Genomic DNA, 18,775 nt, shown 5'->3' on the forward strand with positions numbered 1-18,775 from the left:
TCTACTATGTGCCAAGTGCAAGGACAAAAACACCTGCCCTCATGGAGCTTAATTTGTGGTAGGAGAAGACACATAGTAAGCAATGTAAGTTATTAAAATATATCACATGTTAGGTGGCAATATGTGTTAACAGCAATTAATATGTGTAATGAGAACTGCTAAGGGGATTCAAGGGGACTTTCGGGAGTGGGGTTGCTATACGTAGTTAGATTTGTGTTTAAAGATCCCTTTGGCTACATCTTGGAAAATAAGTTGTGAATGTATATGTGGGGGTGAGGCAAGAAAGGGGTCAGGGAGGTCTGTTCGAAAATTCCTGCATCGTCCAGGTGAGAATAATTTAGGTATTTCTGGACCACAGTAGTTGTGGCAGTGGTGACCCAGAGGCCATCTTGTGGAGAGGTGAGGCAGGAACTGGTGAGGGACTGGATACGGGTGGTGACAAAGACTCATTGTTCTCATGTGACAACACTCAGTTACCGGCCCTGGAAGAAGCTCAGGCTTGAGGATGAGATTAGGACTTTGTTTCCTGACATGATGAATTTGAGGTGCCTTTGAAACATCCAGTGGGAGTACTGAGGTGGCCTTGGGTATGTGGTAAGGAGCTTGGAAGAGACATCTGTGTGGCCTATAGTTATGTATCTCAGGCTTTGGTGTCAAATGGTAACTGAAGCTGTGAATGGGAGTGACTAGGGAGTGTAGATTGAGAAGAGAAGTATCTAGCCGCACTGGGCTTTGAGGGCTTTCATCACTTAGTGGGGAAAAGTGCACCAGAAGCAGGAGGAAAACAAGGAACATGGTATTATTGCCAAGGGAAGGAAGATTTTCAAGAAGGAGGAACTAGAAAAAGGAACAACACTGTTGTGATTAGACAAGAAAATGTTCTTTGGATTTAATTGTTCATCCAAAAGTTATTTTTTGATTGACTCTATGTGCCAGGAACTCTTCTAGGAGTTGAGAATACATGAAAGAGGAAATTCTGTGCTCTCCTGAGCTACACATTCCAATACACAAACGGGATTAGAGCAAGATGGTGAGGTGGGGTGGGAATGCTATTTTGGAAAGGGTAATCAGTGCAGGTTTCTTTGATATGGTCACATGTGAACAATTTCTAAACGAAGGCAAGGAGAACGCCATGTAAAAATGTGAGGAAAGCCCCCAGGCATTGGGCACTCAGCATTGAAGGATTCTGAGGTAGGACTGTGCTTGGGAATTTTGAGCAAGGGAGCCAGTGTGGCTGGAGCAGAGTGAAGAAAAAGAAGTATGTCAACACAGAAGATTGGAGAAATAGTCAGGTATGAAGGGCTTGGTGGGACCTTTGGCTTTTACTGGGTAAGAAGGGAAGCCCTAAGACATTCAGTGACACAGACAGTATGGTTTATCACTGCACTGCCCAGGGGATGGCTGAATAAAAAGCCTGACTAGAGTTTGTTGAGATGGATGGGGGAATGATGAGTGGAATCAGATGTTCTGGACACCTCTCTGAAAAAGTAGAAGTGTGGTGGCTTGAGAGGAATCATTTCACTTCCTTGCATGTGGATTTGGGACTCTTCCTCTCATCCCAGAAAGGACTCCTAGAACAGGATCCTGGAGCCATACACACATCCCAGATATGGAAGGTCATATGAAATAGATGTCTGTCTATCTTCAGACCCAATGCCTATGAGTGAACTCAGATCTCATATATGTGTCTCCCAGCCCTCTCTCCTGGGTCTCAAGCATTCCTACGGACACCACACTTTCCTATGACCTTCTTCATTGCCCCAGTCACTTCCTTGTTTCTGAGGCTGTAGATGACAGGGTTGAGCAAGGGTGTGAGAACAGTATAGAAGACAGATACGACATCATCCTGGCCAGGAGAGTGGTAGGATGCAGGTAACATGTAGGTGTAGACAAGGGGCCCATAGAAGAGGTTGACTACTGTCAAGTGGGAGGAACAGGTGGCCAGGGCCTTCTGACGCCCCTCCACAGAGCGCATCTGGAGCACAGCCACCAAAATGAAGGCATAGGAGGTGGTGATGAAGGCAATGGGGACCAAGAGGACCACCACACCTGTCACAAAGAGCACCAGCTCATAGGCCTCTGTGTCTGCACAGGCCAGCATCAGCAGCGAAGGCACTTCGCAGAAGAAGTGGGTAACCTTTCGTGAGCCACAGAAGGGGAACTGCAGGGTTAGCGAGGTCTGGATGGAGGCATTGAGGGACCCTCCCAGCCAGGAGCTCACAACCATGAGCAGGCAGACGCGACGGCTCATAAGCACTGGGTAACGCAGAGGGTTGCAGATGGCTACATAGCGGTCATAGGCCATGAGGGCCAGCAGGAGACACTCTGCAGCTCCCAGGAACATGAAGAAAAACATTTGTGCCCCACAGCCCCCAAAAGAGATGCTCGTCCAATCAAAGAGGAAGGCCACTATCATCTTGGGGACAGTGACTGAAGAAAAGAAGATGTCCAGGAAGGACAGCTGGCTGAGGAGGAAGTACATGGGCTTGTGGAGCTGGGCATCGGCCCAGATCAGGAGGACCATGGTGGCATTGCCACCCATGGTGAGGATGTAGACCAACACCACCATGCTGAAGAGGAACAGGTGCATCTGGCTCTCATTGAAAAGTCTAGTGAGGACAAAGCCAGTGGTGGAGGAGTGGTTCCAAGGCCTTCTGCCTGCCTCCTGCTGAGCCTCACTGTGGAGAGGAAAGCGAACTGGCTCACCAGGGGCTCAGATACATTCATTCAGAGATGGAGATGGGGAGAAGGTGGCAAAAGGACAACAACTAGGAAAGTCGGTGAAGAGGCAGCTGATGAACTTTGCAATGTCCTTATAAATTTTTTGTAGGGTCAACATTATTTCACAATGAAAAATTATTACAAAAAGCATGGTGTGCGGCCAAAGCAGTACTCAGAGGGAAACTCATAACTCAAAATACATGTGCTAGAAAAGAGAAAAGTGTCAAAACTAGTGATCTAATTTCTGTTTCAAAAAGCTAGGAAAAGAACAACAGCACATTACAACGTCCCATGTTTTTGAAAAATGCATAGTTAACAATATTCTTAACACTTCAACAAACAAATATGTGCACAGGAAAATATTGAAAACAAAACCATTTATTCTTATGCCTAACTTGAGGACTAGATCTACCAATACATGAATTACGTGGTTCAAAGTCCTTACTTGAGCATCCACGTGATATATTTCTTTTAGAAATAGGTTAAAGCCGCTGGGTACAGTGGCTCACGCCTATAATCCCAGCACTTTGGGAGGCTGAGCCGGGTGGATCACCTGAGGTCGGCCGTTTGAGACTAGCCTGACCAACATGGAGAAACCCCGTCTCTACTAAAAACACAAAATTAGCTGGGCATGGTGGTGCATGCCTGTAGTCCCAGCTACTCAGGAGGCTGAGGCAGGAGAATGGCGTGAACCCGGGAGGCGGAGCTTGCAGTGAGCGGAGATCGCCCCACTGCGCTATAGCCTGGGCAGCAGAGTGAGATTCCATCTCAAAAAAAAACCGAAAAACAAAAACAAAAAAACCTAAAACAACAACAACAACAAAAGAAATAGGTCAGAGCCCGTGTCTGCTGCTGACGTGTTGCATTTTATTAACTAGTGGAGCTGTGCAGGCGTCGCATTCTTTTGTTACCTTGGCCCTGAGGAATTCCAGACTTGGCACCTTTGCTCTTCTGGAATTCTGACACTATGTTCTCATTCTCAGGCTGTTGTTCTCTTGATTTCAATAGTTTCATGATAGCTGAGTCCTATTATGTTAATTAAGAGGATTTTAAATAAACTTTTGATAAAGATTGGGCCTCTTTATAAATATAAATCTATGGAGTACGTGTTAGGAATACGTAAGCCAGGTCAGTAGTTTCCTGTGGGGATCTGCACCCCTAAAGGGCTCCCTTCTGAAATTATGTTTATTCAAGTAAAGTCAAATCTCAAGGAATTATGAGGTAAGCGATGATAGGAAATAAGTCACCCAAAGGCAGCTTTAGGAGCTGAGGATGAGGGACAAATTAGGATTAACGACGCTGCTCCAAGGATGAGGTTGTGCTAGACGTGGTAAAGACCCGTCTACCTGGCAAGTTCCCTGAGCTAGGAAGCTCTGCGGAAACCCTGGTCCCAGACTCCTGAATCCTAGGGAATGCCTTCAATTTTAGCTTTTATTTCTGTGTATGTCTGAGGGCAAATGGCTTAAATGGAGGGATTGAAGGGAAATAAAATGAACTTCCCAGTATGGTATTAAGGAGTCGAGAATATGAGAGAATAATGGAGCTGGTGGATACCACAGGGTCACTAGGACAGAGTGCGAGGGGCAGCAAGTGTCACAGAGGGACAGCACATCAGAGAGGTGACAAGATTTTTCCATGGGTGCCTGTGCTTTTCAAAGCTCAAGCTCTCACTGTTCTGAAGTGTGGTACAAGCTGACACTCACTGACTAGTCTACTGCCCGCATCTCACCACTGTATGGTCAAAGGTCAAAGGATCTTAGAAACTGGAACTTGCCGGAGGTCACACAGGGAGCAGAGAGAGCTGTGCCAGGAAGGGGCTCTCTCGGTGCTTGTCCTGGTTCTTCTTGCTATGCCAAGGGGCATCTCTCATCTATGGCCTTAAACTCCACCATTCTGAGGCTGCTCACACCAGACACACAGATCCCTTAGATGTGAGTCAGACGTGTTTGGAGTGCGTAGCAGGGCCCACTCCAAAAGCCTGTCTCTGGAGCTGAGTACAGAAATTAACATGGTTAAACTCAAACTTTTGAGACATGACTTTGAGTGGAGCTAAAATATATACTGCACCTATTTTCGGTATTGTATGATGTGTTGCCATCTTGAGGACTTGTGGACCTGGGGAGGGGCTGCACTTCCCAGGGTTAGCTAATTCCTAGAGATGGTAAACACTTTGCTTGTAAGCATGCCTTTGAGAAGCAAATCAACCAATTCCCCAGTCTACAGCCCTACCCACCTCCTTTTCTGAGGTTCCCACAGTCAGGGACACCTTCCTGTGCTCAGTTATGAATCACCAGGTCCAGCTCCTGGACAGTAGAGACCACCTGTAGAGCCCAGAGCCCCCAAATTATTCACACTTTCCAGTCCTAAGCCTGCTCAGCTGTTTACCCCGACCGTTCCGTTTCTTCCCAGGGAAGACACAGCAAAGGCTTGGTCTCTGTTTTCTGCTCACTCCTTCTGCCTTCCCCGTGTGGCCCTGCGTGGTGTGTGTGCACCTCCCGGGGACGTAACAAGCCACCTTTTCAATGCCAATCACTTCCCGATCCACTGGCCTTGCCATACACGAATTAGAACGAAGACTCGGGTACATTTAGAAGCTTTCCTCTAAAGATAGTTTTCTCACATGGCCCCTGTTTCGGTGTCTTGTAAGCACAGCTTGTCTTGTTTGGTGTCTCCAGTGTCTCAGACCACTGTGTTTTACATCTGGAAGGAGCTTAGTCCAATATCTATTTTATTGGTGAGAAGTGACAGCCTTGATCAAAAATCTCTTTTCTAAAGTTTACTTAATTATTTTGATACTTATTTTTGGTGAACAAATACTTGATCTTCTAGGCCAGGTCCAAGATAACTCGTAACTGTCTGAAGTGGTTTTTCTCAGCTTCGGCACGGTCGGTACTTTGGGATGGATACTTCCTTACCGTGGGGCACTGTTTCGTGCATTGCAGAACATTTAGCAGCATATTTGTACCTGACCCTGTAGATGCCATAGCAACCCCCTTCAGTTGTAAAAACCAAACATATCTCCAGACATTGCCAGATGCAGGGACACAGTCACCCCCAACTGAGAACCTCTGCAGTAGAAGCTTACCATCAGTTACCTTTTTTCCCCTTCCCTCGCTCTCCACCAAAGCAAATGAAAAAGGACAAGAACCCACATGTTTAAAATCTGCAATAGTTTGACTCTGACTTGGCTGAATGTTCTTATCTGGTTTTATCCAGTATAAGGCATGTGGTTGAGTACCTGGTCTCCGGAGCCAGGCTGCTTGGGTTCAAGCCCCAGCTCCACCCTTTCCCAGCTATGTAACTTGGACAGGCTACTCAGCCTCAGGTTCCTCATTTCAAAAATTATTGGGACTGTTTGGAGCATTAAGTGGTTTTAAATGTAGAGTGCTTAGAACAGAGTTTGGCCCAAGGAATGTGACATTTTGAGTTCAGCTGCTACTAACATCAGCACTGTTACTGCTTTTATAACCTCAGACCTCTGCTCCCCCTCTGTAACTTAGGATTATCATGCCCACTTCCCAGGGTTATTGTGAGTGTGGAGTAAGGAAAATGGTGAGATCATGCCTTTTCCAGAGGAGGTATTCAGCGAATGTTAGCTCTCTTCTTTCTTCACTTAAGCAAATCAGTTTTGCAAAATCATCAGAGTTAACTCTGGTACTCACCAGCAGGAGCTCCTAGTCCCTCCCACTTGGAGGTTCCCCTTACATGCGCTTCATATTGTGAAACCTTGCAGAGGGATGCATTTGTTGTAGTTAAGTGAACTCCTCTGTAGCACTCCAGATCTCTCCACCTAGACTGAAAATTACCTGTGACCAGGGATTGCGCCCTTTCTGTTCTATTTCATGACAGATTGTGGTTCATGGTGGCCCTTGGTCAATGCTGGTGGGCCAAAGGAATGTGTATAGTGGATAGATGAAAGAAGCATACACTTGCTCAAGAAAACACTGCTACCCCTCACACCACCTTCCATCACGGCCATCTGGAGTCGACATCCCTTCCGGTCGTGGGGCTGTGCATGAGTGCCTGCTCCCAGGAATGTGCCCTCAATTGCCTCGGCACTGCTGATTTATCTTCTCAGGCAGTTTCTCAACATGGCAATGAATGCAGCATGTGCATGTATGTATGTCTGTCTCAGAATAATATTCAGGGAGATTTATTTCCTTTCACCCTGTTTCCCAGGAGAAACAGATCTATTTTTCTATTCCGTCCACCATACCTAGATCATAAGTGGTACACAACAGGTCTTAAAGAACTACTAGAATGAATGAAAAATGAAATCCTGGATGCAACTGACACATTTTGTGTTGTGGGCTATATCTAGCCCAAGTTTTTGTTTTGTTGTGTTTTATTCTCATTGGTTTTTTGGTACTGATGTGACTTTTAAATTTCCCTACAGTTTTACAGATTTTTTTTGTTTTTACACAGCCTTGGTTTTTGCCGTCTAAGATAGGCAACTTACGGAGAAGGCCAGTGTTAATTCCAAAAGTATGAATGCTTATGTGCTTTACTGGGGACTGTGTGTATGATAGTAAAACAATAAATTATATTATCTCATTTAAAATGACAGTAAAAATAATAAATTATATTTTCTCATTTTGTTTTAAAAAAGCAAAATTCCAGATCACTGAAAATTTTAAACACGGGAAAGTTTGACAGAGGAGAAGTTACGGAATTGTCTTTTTGTGACTTTTCATAATAAGCTTATTGTAATAAGCTAGCTGGGGCTGCATGGATGGGGTGGAGGGTTTAAATTATTTCCTCTCTTACACTTTCCATTGCATACTCACCTCAAATTGCCCTGATCCACAGTCTCCATGGGCGTCTTGGTCTCTTGTTGACTTTTTTTCTTCTTCCTTGTCCTTCCTGGGCTCCAGGCTGTGGCTCAGAGCCTGAAGCAGGTCCCTGTGGGAGTCTACATGAGGGGTCATGAAAGCTGAGGTGTAAAATTTGTCTCTTTTCACACAGAGCACTCCTAAAGGCTCCCCATTTTCCCATAGGGCCCCTTTTTCTAAGGTATACTTTATCCACCTTTACTGCAATGAGGGTGAATTGCTGCCTATTCTTGGTGCTCTTCCAACTTCAGAATGCTGTGATTGCAAAGCTTCTGTCATAGGAACTGGCTGTGCTGTTGAGACTTATAGGACACATGTGCTGGAAGGACGTAAATTGCTCAGCCCCAAGCCTTCAAATTACAGATGAGATAATGACATTTAGAGCAAGGTCTCCAGATTTGCCTGCATATTGGAATGATCTGAGGAGTTTAAAAAAATCCTAATGCCCGTGCCTCACCCCGAAGTAGTGATTGAATTGATCTGGGATATAGCCTGGTCTTTGGAAGGTTTAAAAGATTTTGAAGTGATTCTACTCTGCAGAAAAATCTGGGAACCGACGACTTAGGGATTTCCCAGACAGAGGAAAGACAGATATGCCAACTGCTCACACCCCCAGGGCTCCTTAGGCCAAAGGGTTGTCTCTGGATCGGCAACGCCAGCTACTTGTTCAGTGTGCAAATTCTCAGGCTCCACTTTGGACCCATCAAATCAGAAACTCTTTGGAGGGCTCAGAAGTCTATTTTGACAAACCCTCTGGGTGATCCGATATTCTCAACCAGCAGTGATTTTGCTTCCAAGGGGACATTTGTCAATGTCTGAAGATATTTTTGGTTGTCACAATGAGGAGGTGAAGGTAATAGTGGTACCAAGTGGGAAGAGGCCAGGGATGCTGTTTAACATCCTACAATGCACAGAACAGGCCCCCACAAAAAAATTAACCAGAACAAAATATCCATAGTGCCAAGATCAGGAAAGCCTCCTCTCGACATGCTTGTTTCCTGTGGTAAATCCGATTCTCCTAGTCATGGCAGAGTGGTGGGTTCAAACTCATTCTGAGGCAAAGTCATGCTTATTTGTCATGCTTATTTTGACAACATTTCAACTGTTCTCCAAAATCTCACATCTCCAAAATTAATGAATAACTAGTCACTAAGTCTAGTTAAAATAATTAAACACATTACAGTTAGTATACCTACTTCCATGCCACATAATTTATATATGCTGCTCAAATAAAACCTACATAGAAACCTCTAAAGAAACAGCATACATACCAACAAGGAAAAACAGGTGTCTGTCTAGCCCCGCAGACTAAGCCCTTGGACAAAGGTCCCATGGTTAACGAATGTAAAGTGAGATGGGTTTACTGGGATGAGAACATCCGGCAGAGGCAGAGGGTGTTGTCTGTCTCTAAAAAACTGATTGAGGAAGAGCGTGGCTCTTTAGGATTCTTTACAGCTGGGAGTGGGGTGGTCTATACTTGTGCAGACACCTGAGGCTCTGTACTTGTACACGATACATTTTCCAAAACCAAAAGTCAGCAATTCTCTACCTGCCAGCTCCTAAGTAGTTTCCAGGTTTTCTGTGCAGGCAGTCAAGTGACTTTAGAAAGAAGACACAATCTAGATTTTAATGAATTCTATATAAGAGCAAGTGTCAAGGTCTGCGATAAAGCTTCTTGTTTCTGGAAGGCGGGGACTGCTCCAAAAATCACCTACATACTTCCTCAGCTGTAATGCAGTGTATTCAGGGGCTCCAGGGCCCCCGGACTATTGTTCCAAACCATTATATACACAAGGTACTTAATTGTGGGGCAGGCTTGGGCATAGACAAATCAACACAGCATCATCTTGGTGTCTGGGGAAACTTGGCAATTAGAGACGTGGAGGTCCTTTCTTTCCTCCCTCCCTCCCTTCTTTTGTAACATCTATTAAAGTTGGTTTCACTTCTAGCTTTTTATTTTGGTCCTATTGTTCTAACGAGCTTTTATTTCTTAATTTGAATGGAACCAGAATGAGAAGCAAACCAATATTTCTTATCTCCCATTTTATGTTAGACATGTATGATATTATCTCATCTTATCATGATAATATATAATTGATTATTATTTTATACATGAAGAAACAGAAGTTCAGAAGGTTAACCAGCTTAGTGCTCAAGGTCACCTGCCAAGCAGATGGCAGATCTGAGATATGAGCCAGGTCTGGGTCACTACAAAGCCTATTGGCTCCCTGGTCTACCAAGTAGCCAGTGTGTACGACACCAGCCCTAGATTCATGCTTGGGAATTTAGGTCATGCCAACATGCACAGGTGCCCACAATGTGACTACTTGGTGGTTATATATACACAGGCCTAATAAACTGTCATTTTGGATTGAGTCAACCAGTTAATTCAGTGAAAACTATGACCTATTTCTTAACAAGATATGCCTAATTGCTTTATAAATAATAAGTCACATCTTACATTTGAATGGTATAAAAAATTACAAAATGTGGTCTACATCCAATATCTCATTACTTGATCAGTTCACTCATTCTTTAAGCAACTGTACATAAAACAGGCAAATTTTTTTGCTACTGGGTGAATACACCCAGATCACCAGGATAAGACTGTTGTGCTCTCAGAATTTATAATCTCAATTAACACTCACAGCAATGATATGAGGTGAATATTGTTATCTTATTTTGCAGAGGTGGAAATTGAGATTCCAAGAGGAAATGATTTTGTCCAGGAACACTAAATTTGGAACCATTAATGATTCCCACATCAGCCAAGTATATTCATTTTTTGAACAAATTTTAACATGTTTGGTTGCTGCAGAATTTTTATTCATTCATTCGTATTTGTACTCACTCATTTATTTTTGATACGTAATATTTTACATATTTATGGAGCATCTGTGATATTTTGTTGCTTGCATAGGTTTTATAGTGACCAAGTCAGGGTATGTGGGGTATCCATCATCCTGAATACCATTTGTATGTGTTGGGAATATTTCAGATTCTCTTTTCCAGCTACTTTGAAATATATAATACATTGTTGCTGACTATAGTCACCCTACTCTGCTATCAAACATTCAGACTTATATTTAGCTCCCACATATGAGTGAGACATGTGAAATCTGTTTCTGTGTCTGGCTTATTTCCTTTAACATAATGACCTTCAGTTTCATTCGTGTTGTGGCAAATGACATTATTTCATTCTTTTTTAGGGCTGAATAGTCTTTCAATGTCAATACACATTTATTGACCACTGTCCTTGTGCTGTGTGATGTTGAACTTCTGGCTCTTAGAGCAGGAAGCTGCTTATGGAGCACTCTCCTTTTGATTCTATGCAATCTGTTAGTAACCATCTTGTTTTCTCTTCTCACACTCATTTACAGAGATCCCTGTCTTCTCCAAGGCTCCAGGTGCCCAAATGATCCTGGAAAATGTGTAAGCCGAAGGCCAGGGAGAAAGAACCTCTCTTCCTCACGGAGCACGGACTTGACCAGGGCTGCCTTCTGTAGTTCACTGACCACCATGGTACTGTTCTGTCGGAAAGAGTAAAACTAACATGTGTTGCATCTGTGCACACTGATGTCATGAATTTAGCGTGATAAATGAGTTTCTTTTTAAAATGTGTATTATGGCCTTCTGTTCAATCTATTTGTCAAAATTTCCTTTATATTTAAAATGTTATATATTTAAAGGCAAGACCATTAAGTCTGATTTTTTGATTTCTTTTTTCTTTTCTATTTCCTCAATTTTCTTCTGATCCTCACTAGTTCTATATTCAGCTCTCAGCTACCTTCAGTCTCTGTCATCATTACCTAGTTTCAGATCCCAGGAACTGAGGTGACCAGCAGGGCTGCACAGATGCCCTGTGCTCAGGAGTGTGGTGTGTGCACCACAGTCAACTCCACTGAGTTGTCCACCTGCACTCGACTTATGTGTAGGGTGGCCTGCCGTGAAAGCAAGGGAGATCCCTAGCTGCTGCTTTGTACTTGATTGTCTGTGTTTCTTTGTTAATTATGTATGATCTCACTCTTTGTCCAGCCAACAATACATGCCATAAATATGAGACTGGGGAATGTCTTAGGGATTTATCAATGGGTTTACATTTACTAAACAAAATAGAAAAACATTCACACACCACCACCACCACCACCACCAGTGAAATAACTTTATTCAAACCACCAGGGAGGAACCTGGAGTTCTCAAGAATGATTCTTGTGTTTTGACTGCAGCTGGCTAGGTTAAGAACTAGCGTGGTCAGATCCAGCAAAGCCACTTGTGCCAGAGAGCTGAATGTGTTGGAAGTCCTGATTTTTCAAAGAAGCCCACAGATAGCTTCCTTCTTAAGTACTGGTTTATTTTATTTTTTAAGAACAGGAAACTACAAATTGTGCATACACAAATTTTGTGTCCGCATTCAAACTTGTAGCTATGTAAATTTAGACAACATTTAGAAAACATTTTGACCCTGGAGCTTAATTTTTGGAAATTTACGCTAAAGTAATTGTTAACAAGGATAGTAAAGATGTACACACAAATATCTTCCACGGAGCTTGGAGGCTACATCAATACAAAGAGGGGAAAGAAATCAAATGTCTAGCTGTAGGGAAATAGGTTAAATTTTATTAGGTCCACCTGAAAGAGAATCGTTAATCCTTTGAAAATGATGCAAAATTAAAATATGTAGCAACATGGAGGAATGCATATGAAAATAATAAAACCGTAAAGCAGAATATAAGACTATACCATGATTACAATAATAAAAAGTGTACATTTTATACATATGGAGAGTAAATGGAAGAATATTTGAAGCTTGAGATGGTGGATAAGGGGTGATTCTTTTACTTTTTATTTGTATTCTTAATTACCATAGTAATTCTTAAATAATATATGATAATATTAAATTGATTATCTACAGTCAATAAACTGTTGACAAAATTCAAAATGTCAGACTGTTTAGTTGGACTTAACTAATGTTGTAATCTACCTAAAAACGTGTTTTGCTCTAACTCATTCTTAAGAAAATGAAGAAAACTTAAAGCTTGTTTCCATATTCCCACACTGGTGAGAGCAGAGGCAATTATTTTTGTTTATTTGTATGAAATCATTCTCCGCACTTTGAATTAATGGTAGGGAGGCCCAAGTCCCAGAAGGGTGATGCAACTTTCCATAGATCGTTCAGACTATTTCTAGAGAGAACTGAGAACCCATCACTTTTGTCTGTTCTCTGCTGAACTGCGTGAAGGAAGATAAACCAAACTACTGACCACATAGACCTGTGGACATGTCCCACTTTTCTCAACCATGTGCTCTTGGGAGAAGTTATGAGGTGACTTCAGGACTGTCTGCCCCAGACACTCCCTGCCAGAGCCACATTTGGTGGGCAGCCCTGAGCAACAGGAATGGTCCCGAGGCGTACAGCACCACTTGGAGATAGTCATCTCCAGTTGATAATCATGCTGTTGGTGGGGTTGTTAGGGTGAGCCCTTGGGATCTACCACCATCAGAGACTATGGGGATCCCAATGCAGAACTCCAAGGGCCCCCGGGGGTATCTGCACAATTAAAGAACTTGCTCCATGTCAGCACTTACATATAGATAATTAAGTGATCTTTCTTAAAAAATATTCCCTTAGATGGAACTAGAGGTCATTATATTAAGTGAAATAAACCAGGCACAGAAAGACAAATACTGCATGTTCTCACTCATATATGGCAACTAAAACACTGATCTCATAGAGGTAGAGAGTAGAATAACAGATACCAGAGGCCAAGAAGGGTGTGTAGGGGTTGGGAGGTGGGAATAAAATGATTTTGGTTAATGAGTACAAACATACAGTTAGACAGAAGGAGTAAGTTCTAGTTTGATAGCAGGGTAGGATGCTATAGTTAACAATATATTGTATATTTAACTAGAAAAGAAGACTTGAATGTTCCCAATATGCAGGAATAATAAATACTCAACGTGATGGGTATCTTAAATACCATGGCTTGATCACTGCACACTCAATCCATGTAACAAAATATCACTTGTGCCCCATAAATATGTACAAATATTATGTATCAATTAAAACTTTAAAACAAAACAAGAGCAAAAAACCCAAACCAAAACAAATGTTCCTTAACTTGATTCTCACAGAGACACCCATTTTGCCTTTGGAGGTTTTCATTTTCAGGCTATCTCTGCCTTGAATGGAGTGGTACAACTCATGGCTGCCAGAGCATACTTTCGCCTTTGTGTCACTTTTCTCCCTACTGGGGAAAACCTCCTTAACAACTTTAAAAAATGTGTTACACATGTGGCATATATAAATCTTTTAAAGCTGTATTTCTTTAACTTGAGACCATGGGCCCCAGTTTAACAAACACTTCATTAAAAGTTACAGGTTTAATATTGGGTTATTTCCTGGCTGTAGTGGAATCTTCAGTAGAGGAGTCCGTGTGCCAGTCTTTATATACTGCAATGCATTTATTCTGCACACACCCTACATGAGGTAGGTTCTATTATCACTCTAATTTCACAGAAAAGGAACTGAGGTAGTGAGCTATTAAGTAACATATCCAAGGTCTCAGAACTGGGAAATGTCAGACCCAGGACCCCAGAATCTTTAAGGACAGATGATCCCACATTATGATGATTTGACCTAAGTCATATTTTTTTCTTTTATCATTTTTGTATCTTCTAAAGATTTTTTATTAAATTTGTGGTTACCATGAGGCTTACATGAAACATCTCATAATTGTTTATTTTAGGGTTATTACAGCTTAACTTCATTACATACAAAAACTCTACACTTTTAATTCTCATCCCCCTACATTTATGTTATTGATGCCAAATTTATATAATTTTATGTATCATCTATCCATTACCTAATTATTGTAAATATAATTTATGTTTTTTTTGGATTGGAGTCTCACTCTGTTGCTCAGGCTGGAGTGCAGTGGTGCAATCTTTGTTCACTGCAAACTCCACTTCCCATGTTCAAGTGATTCTTCTGCCTCAGCCTTCTGTGTAGCTGGGATTATAGTTGCTGCCACTGTGCCCAGCTAATTTTTGTATTTTAGTAGAGACAGGGTTTCACCATGTTGGCCAGACTAGTCTTGAACTCCTGACCTCAAATAATCCACCCACCTTGGCCTCCCAAAGTGCTAGGGTTACAGGTGTGAGCCACTGTGCCCAGCCTATAATTATTTTTAATATTGTAGTGTTTTAACTTTTATGCTAGAATTAAAAGTTATGCACTACAATTACAGTATTAATGTCTATAGTGCTGAATTTGACTTATTAATATTAATGTATATAATGTATATTAATACCATTAATATTAATGTATATAGTGCTTAATTTTCCTTACCATTATGGTGAGTTTTCTACTTTCATATGTTTTGATATAGTTAGTCAGCAATTATTCATTTCAACTTGAAGAACTTTCATTAGCATTTCTTGTAAGGCAAGTCTAGAGGTGATGAATTTCCACATCTTTTGTTTATCTAAGAAAGTCCTTATCTTTTCTGCATTTCTGAAGGACATACCATGTATAGTATTCTTGGTAGGTAGGTTTTTTTCTCCCCAGCACTTTCAATATATCATTCTACTTTTAACTGGCCTGATAGAGTTCTGCTGAGAAATCAGCTGATATCTATATTGAAGCTCTTTTGTATGTGATGTTCCCTATTTCTAGCTGCTTTCAGAATTCTCTTTGTCTTTGATATAGGAGAATTTGATTATAATGTGTCTCAGTGAAGATCTCGTTATATTTAATCTATTTTAGCTTCCTGGGGCCTCATAAATCTGAATGTTCATTCTCTCTTCAGATTTGGAAAATTTTTAGTTGTTATATTTTTAAACATGTTTTCTGCTAATTTCACTTTCTTCACATCTTCTAGAACTCCCTGAAATTCATATATTGGTTCACTTGTGTTGTCCCGTAATTCCCATAGGCTTTCTTTACTATTTTGTCTTTAGTTACTGTATTTGTCCATTTTTACACTGATGATAGAGACATACCCGGGACTGGGAAGAAAAATAGGTTTAACGGGCTCACAGTTCCACGTAGCTGGGAAGGCTTCATGATCTTGGCAGGATGTGAAAGGCATGTCTTACATGGTGGTGGCAAGAGAGAACGAGAAAGAAGTGAAAATGGAAACCCCTTACCATTAGATCTCATAAGACTTATTCACTACCATGAGAACAGTATGGGGGAACCACTCCCATGATTCAATTATCGTCCACTGGGTCCCTCCCACAACACATGGGAATTATGGGAGTACAATTCAAGATGAGATTTCGGTGGGGACACAGAGCCTAACCATATCATTCTGCCCTGGCTCCTCCTAAATCTCATGTCCTCCCATTTCAAAACCAATCATGCCTTCCCAACAGTCCCCCAAAGTCTTAATGCATTTCAGCATTAACTCAAAAGTCCACAGTACAAAGTCTTATCTGAGACAAAGAAAATCCCTTTCACCTATGAGCCAGTAAAATCAAAAGCAACTTAATTACTTCCTAGATACAATGGGGATACAAGCATTGGGTAAATACAGTCATTCCAAATGGGAGAAATTGGCCAAAACAAAGGGGCTACAGGCTCCATGAAAGTCCAAAATCCAGCAGGGCAGTCAAACTTTAAAGTTCCAAAATAATCTCCTTTGACTCCATGTCTTGCATCCAGGTCACACTGATGCAAGAGGTGGGTTCCCATGGTCTTGGGCAGCTCCTCCCCTGTGGCTTTGCAGAGCACAGCCTCATTTGTGGCTGCTTTCACGGGCTGGTGTTGAGTATATGCAGCTTTTCCAGGTGCATGGTGCAAACTGTCAGTGGATCTACCATTTTAGGGTCTGGAAGACAGTGGCCCTCTTCTCACAGCTCCACTAGGTAGTGCCCCAGTAGGGACTCTGTGTGGGGGCTCCAACCCCACATTTCCCTTCCATACTGCCATAGCAGAGGTTCTCCATGAGGGCCCCACTGCTGCAGCAAACTTCTACCTGGGCATCCAGGCTTTTTCATATGTTCTCTGAAATCTTGGCAGAGGATCCCAAATCCCAATTCTTGACTTCTGTGCACTCACAGGCTCAACCTCAGGCTTTGGGCTTGCACTCTATTCATCCACGGCCCAAGCTCTATGTTGACCACTTTCAGCCATGGCTGGAGTGGCTAGGACTCAGAGCACCATGTCTCTAGACTGCACACAGCATGGGGTCTTGGGCCCATCCAATGAAACCATTTTTTCCACCTAGGCCTCTGGGTCTGTGATGGGAGAGGCTGCTGTGAAAACCTCTGACATGCCCTGGAGACATTTTCCCCATTGTCTTGGAGATTAACATTTGCCTCCTCATTACTTAAGCAAATTTCTGCAGAGAGCTTGATTTCTCCTCAGAAAATGGGATCGTCTTTTCCATCACATTATCAGGCTGCAAATTTTCTGAACTTTTATGTTCTCCTTCTCTTATACAACTGAATGTAAGGGGTGCGCCCAGGATAGCCGAATAGGAACAGCTCCAGCCTCCAGCTCCCAAGGTGAGCGACACAGAAGATGGGTGGTTTCTGCCTTTTCAGCTGAGGTACCGGGTTCATCTCACTGGGGCGTGTCAGACAGTTGGCGCTGGTCCGTGGGTGCAGCCCGACCAGTGAGAGAGGAAGCAGGGTGAGGCATCGCCTCACATGGAAAGTGCAAGTGGGAAGGGAATTCCTTTTCCTAGCCAAAGGAAATTGAGACAAACAACACCTGGAAAATCAGGTAACTCCCACCCTAATACTGCGCTTTACCAAGGGTCTTAGTGAATGGCACACCAGGAGATTATATCCCACACCTGGTCCAGGGGGTCCCACGGTCATGGAGCCTCCCTCATTGCTAGCACAGCAGTCTGTGATCTAACTGCAAGGCAGCAGCGAGGCTGGGGAAGGGGCACCCACCATTGCTGAGGCTTAAGTAGGTAAACAAAGCTGCTGGGAAGCTCGAATTGAGTGGAGCCCACCACAGCTCAAGGAGGCCGGCTTGCCTCTGTAGTCTCCTCCTCTGGGGACAGGGCACAACAAAACAAAAAGCAGCAGAAACCTCAGCAGAGGTAAATGCCCCTGTCTGACAGCTTTGAAGAGAGCAGTGGATCTCCCAGCATGGAGGTTGAGATCTGAGAAGGGACAGACTGCCTGCTCAAGTGGGTCCCTGATCCCTGAGTAGCCTAACTGGGAGACATCCCCCACTAGGTGCAGATGGACACCTCACCCCTGAGACAAAGCTTCCAGAGCAAGAATCAGACAGCAACACTCGCTGTTCAGCAATATTCTATCTTCTGCAGCCTCTGCTGCTGATACCCAGGCAAACAGGGTCTGGAGTGGACCTCATGCAAACTCCAACAGACCTACAGCTGAGGGTCCTGACTGTTAGAAGGAAAACTAACAACCAGAAAGGACACCCACACCAAAACCCCATCAGTTCGTCACCGTCATCAAAGACCAAAGGCAGATAAAACCACAAAGATGGGAAAAAGCAGAGTAGAAAAGCTGGAAATTCAAAAAATCAGAGCGCATCTCCCCCTCCAAAGGAACACAGCTCATCGCCAGCAATGGATCAAAGCTGGACAGAGAATGACTTTGACAAGTTGAGAGAAGAAGGCTTCAGTCAATCAAACTTCTCAGAGCTAAAGGAGGAACTATGTAACCAGTGCAAAGAAACTAAAAACCTTGAAAAAGAATGGATGAATGGGTAACTAGAATAATCAATGCAGAGAAGATCTTAAAAGAACTGACAGAGATGAAAACCATGACACGAGAACTACGTGACAAATGCACAAGCCTCAGTAACCGACTCGATCAACCGGAAGAAAGATTATCAGTGATTGAAGATCAAATGAATGAAATGAAAAGAGAAGAGAAATGTAGAGAAAAAAAGTAAAAAGAAATGAACAAAGCCTCCAAGAAATATGGGATTATGTGAAAAGACCAAATCCACATCAGATAGGGGTGCCTGAAAGTGAGGGAGAAAATGGAACCAAGTTGGAAAACACTCTTCAGGATATCATCCAGGAGAACTTCCCCACCCTAGTAGGGCAGGCCAACATTCAAATTCAGGAAATACAGAGAACGTCACAAAGATACTCCTCCAGAAGAGCAACTCCAAGACACATAATTGTCAGATTCACCAAAGTTGAAATGAAGGAAAAACTGTTAAGGGCAGCCAGAGAGAAAGGTCGGGTTACCCACAAAGGGAAGCCCATCAGACTAACAGCAGA

At 42.8% G+C, this 18,775-nt stretch overlaps 1 protein-coding gene across 1 annotated transcript; it reads right to left on the minus strand.

Moving 5' to 3' along the window:
- Window positions 1-1,711: 1,711 nt before the first annotated feature.
- LOC108541561 (olfactory receptor 2Z1-like) lies at window positions 1,712-12,988 on the minus strand. The gene is made up of 5 exons (XM_017891091.1): window positions 12,815-12,988; window positions 11,026-11,083; window positions 7,509-7,633; window positions 3,633-3,747; window positions 1,712-2,697 (listed from the first exon to the last, which is right to left on the minus strand). Exons 1-5 carry the CDS (start codon window positions 12,986-12,988, stop codon window positions 1,712-1,714), a joined length of 1,458 nt encoding a protein of 485 aa, XP_017746580.1.
- Between the last annotated feature and the right edge of the window lie 5,787 nt (window positions 12,989-18,775).

The sequence above is a fragment of the Rhinopithecus bieti genome, unplaced genomic scaffold, assembly GCF_001698545.2.
Source record: "Rhinopithecus bieti isolate Rb0 unplaced genomic scaffold, ASM169854v2 scaffold_20860, whole genome shotgun sequence".
NCBI lineage: Eukaryota > Metazoa > Chordata > Mammalia > Primates > Cercopithecidae > Rhinopithecus > Rhinopithecus bieti.